Source organism: Anastrepha obliqua, chromosome 1, assembly GCF_027943255.1.
Source record: "Anastrepha obliqua isolate idAnaObli1 chromosome 1, idAnaObli1_1.0, whole genome shotgun sequence".
Classification (NCBI taxonomy): Eukaryota; Metazoa; Arthropoda; class Insecta; order Diptera; family Tephritidae; genus Anastrepha; species Anastrepha obliqua.
This window is the reverse complement of record NC_072892.1, coordinates 140,508,136-140,518,091: the sequence shown is the minus strand read 5'-3', so window position 1 is coordinate 140,518,091 and position 9,956 is coordinate 140,508,136. Positions and strand designations below refer to the sequence as shown.

The 9,956-nt window shown below is 44.5% G+C and overlaps 1 protein-coding gene across 1 annotated transcript in view; it reads right to left on the bottom strand.

The window, feature by feature from the left end:
- Positions 1-656: 656 nt before the first annotated feature.
- The window catches only part of LOC129237511 (uncharacterized), a 31,124-nt gene continuing 21,824 nt past the window's right edge, over positions 657-9,956 (bottom strand). Inside the window, exon 2 of the mRNA XM_054872316.1 lies at positions 657-5,534. Within this exon, the coding sequence (XP_054728291.1) occupies positions 657-5,534 (4,878 nt within the window). The remainder of the gene's footprint in view (positions 5,535-9,956) is intronic.

The window sequence follows — 9,956 nt, the reverse complement described above, 5'->3', positions numbered from 1 at the left end:
TGTCAGTGTCATTTGTTTGAATATCTTTAGTTTTATCAGGCCAGCATAGTGCAGTGCGCCTTTCTTGTGGCCTATTATGCTTGACCACGAGCCTATAATTGAAGGCTTTGAGCACTTCCTCGTTATTTTGTTTTTGTTTTATATGACCAATGGCTCCAGAGTCATCTTAAACTTTTTTGTTCTGTATTTTTTTGTTTGGAAAATTTTCGAATTCATTTCTAAATTATTATTCTAATATTTTTTCTTGAAACATTATGCATTCATCATCTGTATGTAGCTATGGATCTGCTGTTCTCTCTGCATTAATTGCTTAACTCGTCTTATTCTTAAGGTGTTCCCTATACTAATTTCTATACAACGCCCTATCCCTAACACATTGGCTAACACATTAACTTACTTATTTGCTTCAATATTTGCTTATCTTCCTTATTAGATACTTTCACTTACTTACACAATTAAAATTACACACTCATCATGTTTTATTCCGCTGTTGCCTCGCACTGCCATTCATAAGCTGTCCCTTGCCCCCTGTCATATTGTATTTCGCTTTTTCGTCTCCAACTTTTCGCCGACTTGTTGTCAGTTCGCCGCCTCCGTTAACCGCCATTTGATGACATTTATTGAAATGGCGCATATTGGCGCTGGAACATCGATTGTCACCACAAATCAAATTTGCGCGTAGAAGACGTTGGTGGTGCTGTATAAGCTGTTGTATTTGAGCGCATTTTACTTCGATAACCACCGGCCATCAGCGCGCTGCTGCCACTATACTCGCGCGCCTTTGTTGCCTGCTTGCCGGCTTTAGCGCCTATCGCTGCACCCGCACCGTCGGCTTCGTCCACCTCCGCGCCACCCAACCGCCGACTCACAGTCTCATGCACTGCTGTATCTGCCTCTTTTTCATCGTTTCGCTTGCTTGACGACGCCACCGCCAACAACTCCATGGGCAACATGTCACAGTGTAGCGCATCGTTCGCGCTGCCGCAACCAGCTAAGTGGCCACACTCTGCCACCATTTCTACATAGAAAGCGTCATCCGCAGTCGAGGAGGAATGTGCACTGCTGAGGCTGCTGCTGCTATTGCGTGAAGTATCACCGCTCGTACTGCTGGCAGTACTGCCGTTGTGTCGCGTCGCCGCAACGGTTTTCGCATACGGTCTTACATCGTAATAGTTGCGTGTAACGCGCGCTGCTGCCTCGAGTTCTACAGCGGAAGTTTTTTGCAATTCGCGTACGTGCAAATTGTGCAGCGGTGAGCTGTAGGGTGCAAGGGCGCGCGCGCCATGGTGCCAGCGTGGCGGTTGTTGCGACCACTGTTGCTGCTGCTGCTGCTGCTGCTGTTCACCACCGCCATTGTTGTGATAATGCAAGAAGCTATGCGCGTCATCATCGGTGGCGGCATTGAATTGGCGCTGATGATGCGGCCGTTGCTGATGTGCCAGCAAGTGGCGACGCCATGGCAATACATCGCAGCGATAGACGTGCATCAGGCCGACCAACAATATGGCGAGTAGCGAGAAGGAGAGCAAAATGACCACGCCCGGGTGCGCGGTGCCGGGTCCAACCTTGCGCACATCCAACCACCTTTGCGTTTGAGAGCGTGAAGCGGTACGCTCTTGTTCGTGTTCCTGTGCAGGTGCGTGTTCACGGCGCGGGCTGCTAATCGAGTGCTGTGCTGTGGGTGCATCCAGTTTCTCCTGCGCCGCTTGCTCATCAAACTGCGCGCTCTCCATTGCGGCCAACAAACCGTCGCGGCTATCTCTTTTTATGGGCGTATTTACAGTGCTGTGCTTATGCTTAGGCATGTTGTGCGCCGATTCGGCGTGTTCGGTGCCTGCATGCACGACGTGCGCGCTGCCATTATCAAGTAAAACGTTAGCCGCGCTCGAAATTTTGCCTGAAAGTGCGTGCGCGCCACCTGTCACCGCCTCGCTACTGCGTCCGCGCAACACAGACTCATTTTCACGTGGCGTATTGAGTGTGTAGTGCTGTAGTTGTTGTTGCTGTGTTGTTGGCGTGTGCTGTGGATGTTTTGTCTGTATGGTCATTTTCTTCATAATTAACGTAGGTTTGTGCCGTCCGCCGCCACTTGCTGATATCTCGTCATGCTTCCTTGGCAACGCTTTGTTCATCCTGCTCACCTCGCTTGCTGTTGCTTTATGTTGTTCTGCGTTTATGTTGACGGTTGCGGTTGTGGTTGCAGTGGCAGCTGTGGTTTTCACCTCTATTTGTGTTGTTGTTGCTGCTACTAAATTTCCTGCCAGCATTTTCTTATCTGCCCGACTATCGAAGTGCTGGCTCTGGCGTTGATGGTCGTCGCTGCCAATTCTATGCTCTGGCGTCACATTTGTCTCAACCTTTATTGCTTCCGCTTCTGCGCGTTCTGAGTTAGAGAAGTTATTGCTATTTGTAGATTTTGTACTAAACTGCAAATGGACCTTTGCCTCCATCTCCGCGTAGGGGTGACTGTACTTTTGATGTTCTGTTTCCGTTGGTTGGCTTTTAGCCAAAGCAGTGCCGTTCTGCAATATTGCGTTTGTTGCTTTCGAAGTACTCGTGGCTGTCACGTGGTGTGTTGTTGCTGTTGTTGTTGCTGTTGGCTTTCCTGTCACAGTCGTTAGCCTGAGCGCCTCCGCCGCCTCCACCAGCATATTTTGGCCACGGTGCATGAGCAACGGTGTTCCAATTAAATGCCGATCTCGTATGTGCAGCTGTAGCGGCTCATGCTTGTGTGGTGGCGCGTGTGTAGTTGTGGTTGTAGTTGTTGTTACTATTGCTTCTGTTGTGTCTATTGTGTGCTCGGTGGTGGCGGTGGTGGCTTCATCTTCTGTCTGCTGCCACTGGTGGCTCGCCCCGTTTTCTCGCCGTTGACCGGAAATGTCGTTTGGATACGGATTTGCTCGTTTAAAATTATGTTGCTGCCAAAATTGTGTTGCCTTTGGCCCTGCCAATTGTTTTGCTGGCGCTGTTGCTGTCACTCTTTGTGCTTCTGCTACCTCTACCGCGCGCGGGTGTTGCTGTTGTTTGTTTGACTGCACTTTATAGCCGTCATTGTCGCTGTCATTTCGAGTTAAATTGTTATCTACTCTCTGTTGGACCAGTGAATGAGACTGCATTGTTGCCTCTGACAGTTGTGCTGATTCTTTTATTGTTGTTGTTGGCACATGTTTTGCCTTCACCGCCGCTGCTTTCTTCAGTGTTTTCCACTCACCCTTTGTATGCTCACTCGGATATGCTGGTTCGGGACTAGCCGTCATCTCCTGCCTTGTTGTTTTCGATTTGCCTATCAACTTTGTTGCAGCAACATTAAATGTTGCATTAGTTGCTCGAGTAGCCATTTCGGCGCTTGGCTGTACTTGAGCTCGTTTTATTTGAAAGAAACTTGCTGCTATGGGTAATATTTTAGAGTTTGCTTGTGTTGCTGTTGATGTTGTTGCTGTCACGTAATTGTTGCTGTCTGTTTTATGCGCCACCGATATTGTCTGTGGCAGTTGCCCGATAGCTCCTGCTGTGCTGGCATATTTTGCTGCTTCGTACTTTGTTATTTGCAATGAAGTTGCAGCATCAGCATTTATTGTTGTTCTTGTTGTAGCTGCTGTTGTTGCTTCGTTGCCCTGGCTTATATCTGGCGCATTCTCCGTGCTTTGCTGTTGCTGCTGCTGATATGCGGAAATCTCTTTGGTATTATTTAATGATGACTTGGCTGCCAACTTAGCATTTATCGAGCGTGTTGTTGTTCCTGTTTCATTTGCTATTTGTTTTTCTCGCCGCTGCTCTCTATTACTTACAACAATGCTGTTTATTGTAGTTGTTGTTGCCATTGCAGTAAGTTGCTCGTGCAGCGTTGAGTTTGCAAGCTTAGTTTTAGGTGCATCGGCTTTAGTGTGGATTGTTGTTGTTGTTGGCCATTTTGTTGTAACTACTATCGATTTTGTGGATGCTGGCGCAGTTGTCTCTGCTGCTGCATATTTTGTGGCAACAGTTGTTGCTGCTTTGATTTGTTGCCTCAATGAATTGGCTGTGGCTGTGGCTGTGGCTGCTGCACCGTTTCCTGTTGCAACAGTTGCAACTTGCCGCAAAGTTTTTGCTGCTAACGGCGCTTTGGTTGGCGTTGCTATCGTGGTAAATTTTATCGTTTGTCTGTTTGTTGTTGCTGCAACTGCTTTGCCCTGCGCTGGCCCAGTTGGCTCCCCAGTTGGCTCCCCAGTTGGCTGCGCTGACTTTGCTTTCTCGCTTACACGGCTAATTGTTGTTGCTGGCGCTTTTGTGGCGTTTGCCTTGTAATCAAACGTTGCTTCCGCTGCTAACTTTGCAAGCGTTGTTGCTGGAGTTTTTGTTAGTGTAATTGGCTCTGTATTTCCTACCATTTCAGCCGTAAAATTCTTTTGATTAAACTTGAAAAGTTTGATCTCAGCCCCAATGCCCTCCACTTCCTTCTTGGTCTCCCTACGCGCTACGCCATCTTCATTGTTCTCTACTACGCTTCTCATATTCTTTCCATCCATATCCCCTTGTTGCGTACTTGATAACTTTGCCATTTTGATGTTTGATTTTTCGCTTTGCCTTCGCTTCTCGTTTGGCAAATTGAAAGTTGTCTCGCGTGTTTCGGTGTTAGGATCTGCTGCTACTATTTCAGCGCGCTCTGCTTGCTCGCTGCTGCTGCTATCCAACTCTATGGTGCATGTGGGTTTGACGGCTTCCTCTGCAGCCGCCGCTTTTCCATGCATTCCGCAATTACTCTTAAACTTTTCAAAAAAATTGTGCATCCGCACAAACTTTTGTTTCAGTTTGATTCTTTTTGCTATGTCCAACGATAACTCTTCCTCTGTCGACTCCCTATTCACGAGCGCCTCATCTCCTACACGTTGCACTGGTACTTGCCGCTGACCCAGTTTGTCTGCTATTGCACTCATAGCAATCATTTGTTCGCCTCCACTCTTGCCATTGCCAATCCGATTATCGCCACTCTGCTGCTCTTCATCTCCCAAGTCGCCCATAATACTGTTGCCCTCAATATTAAAGCTCTCCAATTCGGTATTGTTATAGCTACTGCCGGCACTGCTGCGCTCCACTATCCTACACGGACTCGCCCACTCGGCGATGCTCAACAAATCGCTGCACTTAATTGGATTCTCATCGAGCAGCAGGTCACGCAAACGGGGCAACGTATGCACCATTGCTTGGCTGACACCCCGTAAGCCGGCCGCGCGTAAATTGAGCGTCAGCAGTTTGGGCAAAGGCAGTGCTGGCAAATAAAGCAGTTTATTGCCGGAGAGATCGAGCGTTTGCAGATTGTTAAGTCCTTGGAAGGTTTGTGCTTGTATGTCCATGATTTCGTTGTGCTGCAGAAAGAGATGCTCCAGGGAGGTGGGCAAGCTGATGGGCACTTTGTGCAACTGATTGTGGTCGAGGAAGAGTGTTTCAAGTATCTCCAGCCGGCCGAGTGCATCGTCTTCGATATCCTCGATGCGACTATGAGAAAGGTCGAGGTACTGCAACAACGGATAGCTATCCAAGTCACCACAGTTGATAATCTGTAATGGGGCAAACGGCAAATAGACAATTAGGTATTGGAATGGAATTAGTGAGAATTAGAAAGAAAGAAGTTAATTGAATTAAATATGTGCAAGTTGATAATCAATTAAACAAAGTGATTACAAGGCAAATTGGAAAAATTGTGGGAAATAAAAAAAATGAATTTTTAGGTAAAAAAGTTAATATTTCATTATTATTAGATCTTTTCAAACATTTAACAAAAGTTTGCCTAAGTATCCTTCAAGCAAAAACCTCGCGTACGTTTTATTGTGTTCCTGATTAAAACAAAGTACATACAACTTTCTTTTATTAGTGCAGATGTCAATAATACACTTTAATCTCAGTCCTGAAGTTTAACTGAGAATCTCAGTCTCGAAGTCCAACTCAGAATCTCAGCCTTGAAGTCTGCCTCAGAATCTCGCTTGCCAACAATTGAGCTGCGGAGTCCTTACTCAACAAAAAAAGTACACTTAATAAATTTCTCATCATGGCCAGCCGGTATATTGCACCGAGTAAAAGAAATGGCGGTCACAAATCAAAACAGTCGCTTCCCAGGCTCTCGAACAGTTATGGAATTCTTCGTTTTAGTGCCACAAGTACACAGACAACCTAAGAACTAGAGAAGAACTAAAAGAATAGCTAGAAAAGTAGTGCAAAGGGAACTGATTGTCTGCAATGCCTCCTGGTGGTTGCAGTGGAAGCTACTGTTAAGTGTTTCGCCGAGCTCTTCTTCCTATTTGTGGTGTGCGTCTTGATGTTTTTCCACAAATGGAGGGACCTACAGTTTCAAGCCGACTCCGAACGGCAGATATTTTTTTTATGAGGAGTTTTTTCATGGCAGAAATACACTCGGAGGCTTGCCATTGCCTGCCGAGGGGCGATCGCTATTAGAAAAAACTTTTTCTATCATTTGATGTTCATGCACGGAGATTCGAATCTACGCACTCCCGAATGGTGGTCACGCACCAGCCCATTCGGTTACGCCGGCCGAACCCAGAAGTCTCGTCATATTGAAACTTCACGTGGATATTTAAAACTAAAGGGTCGTGCCACCTCTCATCGAAGTAATAGGTTCCGTGAGCCTTAATTTTGAAACCACAAGCCAAATTCCTTTAAATTCAGCGTTGAAGTTTTAATAGGTATTCCTTAAATGCTCACAGTAACTTCTTAAATAGAGTTTTTTTTTTAAACAAGCTTTTTTTTAATTTGCGGTACAGCTTCCATACAAACATTTTTTCTTAAGATAAGAAGTTGGAAACACTTGGTGAAAAATCGTGAATTCAAAAATCTATCAAGCAGCTAAATTTAGTAAAAAAAAATAGCCAAAAGCTATCGCCCGAAAATAAAATTTTATTAATTACTTTAAAAATTAATTTGAATTTGCAACAACGAGTTGGTATTAAAGTTCACGTTCAAAATTAATTCAATGGTTCGAAAACCTTGGAAATATTGGGAAAATGTTACGGTAATTATACCCCAAAGAAAACAGTCATTTACGATTGTCCTGAACGCTTAAGAAGAGCTCGTGAGTCCATCGAGGATGACGAACGCAGTGACACGCCGTCGACATCGAAAACATCAATGAAGTGAGAAAAAAACTGACCAATAACCCCAAATTAACCACCCGGGAGCTGGCAGAAGACTTGAACATTGCCTATGAATCCATTTAGGACACTGTAGTTAACGACTAGGGTTTGGGTCGTGTTGCTGCAAAGTTGGTCACAAAGAAGCTAAAATCCAGAATTTCGGTTCAAAAAAGACCGCGTTGATATCGCCAAAGCCATGATTTCCAAAGCTGAATCCAATCCAACATTCCTCAAATGCATAATTACTGGAGAGAGGACGTGGGTTTATGAGCACGACACGAAATCCAGACAACAGACGAGTGAGTTTTGAATTAATCAAGACCAAAAAAACCAGGTCGTTTTTAGTCAAAAAAGCAAACGATGCTCACGGATTTTATGGATACTGTTGTACCTTTTTCGTTGTTGTTCATCACGAATTGTTGCCAGAAGGTCAGACAGTTAACAAAGACCATTGTTTGGGCGATATGAGACGATTATGTGAGGTATTTGGCAAAAAAGAAAGGATTTGTGGGAAAACAACTTTGTAGTCTGGGATCGCATCAACGCCGCCAACAAAACATGTTACGCCCATCTTAACTTGTTCAAGTCCCGGCTCTTGTCTAAAACTACAAAGCTGACTATGTCCAACACCTTTTTACTACAGGAAAATAGCGGCCTTTGTCCTTAAATTCAGCAGAAGGGACCTGAGAGTACTGGTGGGTGTAATCACGGGGCACAACGTCTGCGGTCAGCATATGGCTGCCATGGAGGTCGTCGACAACCTGAAATGCCTATCCTGTCTTAGGGATGACGACACTGCAGAGCATTTTCTCTGTACCTGTCCGGCGTTTTCCAGAATCAGACTTAAGATATTGGGTTGCGATGTACTGAGTATGGATAAAGTTCATACTCTTCCTCTTCCGGATCTCTTAAAATTCATCAATAAATCCAAGAGATTTGTGGCAGAATGACCTCAAACTAATTTTTCGGTCTTACCACCCACATTTTATCTTTCCTATCTCTCTATTCTTTCTACTGAAATCTATGCGGGTTTAGTACAATGGTCTTCTGACTGAGTGCTTGAACTTGTCCAACCCCCCACAAATCTAATCTAATCTAATCTTGTGCGACCGATCCTAACGTGTGGATGTGAGGTATGGGCTCTTAAAGTTGTTGACTGCGCGCTGATTGCTAGTAAGAAAAGAAAAACTTTAACACAGATTCTTGTCTCAATAATATTGATATTGACGGTATCTATAGAATCCGGTACAACTCCGAACTAAACGCGCTCACTCGGAACGAGACAGTTGTGCATTTTGTTAAAGCGCAGCGCATAAGATGGCTGGGCCATGTTACCCATATGCCTGCTGACTGTGGCGTGAAGAAAGCCATGACAAGAACGCTAATGGGCGCAAAGGTAGACGGAGGAAGCGATGGATAGACGCAGTGGAAAACGATATCAAGGATTTGGAAAAACTTAACTACGAAGCAAAAGCGCAAAATCGACCGCTTTGGAGGAGCATTGTGAAAGAAGCTTTGTTGCACCCCGCGTTGTAATGCGGTGAAAGAAGAAGAATAACTCGTGGATTTTATTCCAGCAGAATGCAACATCGCACAGTGCCTTCATTGTCCGTGAATTTTTGACCAAGAATGAAACGAATACCATCCACCAGCCATCGAATTCACTTAATATAGCTTCCTACGATTTTTTTCTGCTTGAAACCACTACGGGAAATCACTTTGGCTTTCTAACTGCCGGAAGCAAGTAATCGAAAAACTGACGACGACTCTGATGGCTATACCGCAAGTAGACTTCCAGAAATGTTTCGAGAGCTGGATAAGGTGCTGGAGAAACTGCGTTGCAGTTGATGTGGAGTACTTTGAAAGCGATAATATCACTTTTGAGGACCTTTGTATTTTGAGTTTTCTGAATACATTCTGGGAAGTTTTTGATCAAGTTGGTGTGTCGGTTTGAACGGTTTTCTCGATTTCGATAGATTACAAACAAAACGATCTTTTTTCCTTACACAAAATTTCGGACAAATGTTTTGAAATTTTTTCGATTCTTTTTTAAATCACATTTTTCTATATATATAAAAAAATGGAAATCTCAACTCGAGGGCTCCTTCCCTCAAAGAAAAATTTGGATTCTCAGTCTTTTGCCATAACAAAGTTCGCTTCCTTTAGGCATTTGGATAAAAAACAAATTATTTACAGTCTGTGTCAGAAAGAAGGAACCGCGATTTTTCATGAAGCATAAAAGATATATATTTAAAATTTGTTTACATGAAAGAATGTACAAAACTACGACTCCCAATTATTCAGTAAACCGTGAGATCTTCATCGTTGTCGAGTATAGCCTGGCATCTTTTCGGCATGCTTTGAACCAGCTTTTTTGCGTAGCTCGTCGACAGGACTAGACAAGTGACTTTAAATCATGGATTGGCCTTCCGGCAAGATGCGTTTTTATAATTCAAAACACATTTTCAATGGGGTTGGCGTCTGGGGACTGCGAAGGTCGGTCCATTACTGTGATCCCATTTTCTTGTTTCGGTGTTTTTCAATGTGTTTTTCTGAGAGCAGTGGTTTTGACGATGTGGGACGGTAGGACATGTTCGCCTCCTTCAGTCGTCGTTCGATGGTGTTGATACTCAAATCTAGTGCCTTTTTGGCAAGGCGTAGTCGCAAAGAAGAAGGGTCCCGCTTAAAAAAGTTGGACGATGCTGCTCGATAAGGCTGCTCCAATAATACGAGTACAATTTATTGTTCTAATCAAAGCCTGTGACAAATTTGCAAAAAGCAGAGATCACTTTGGCAGCCGCATTTGAAATTATTTGTATTTTAGTGGGGTGTCTA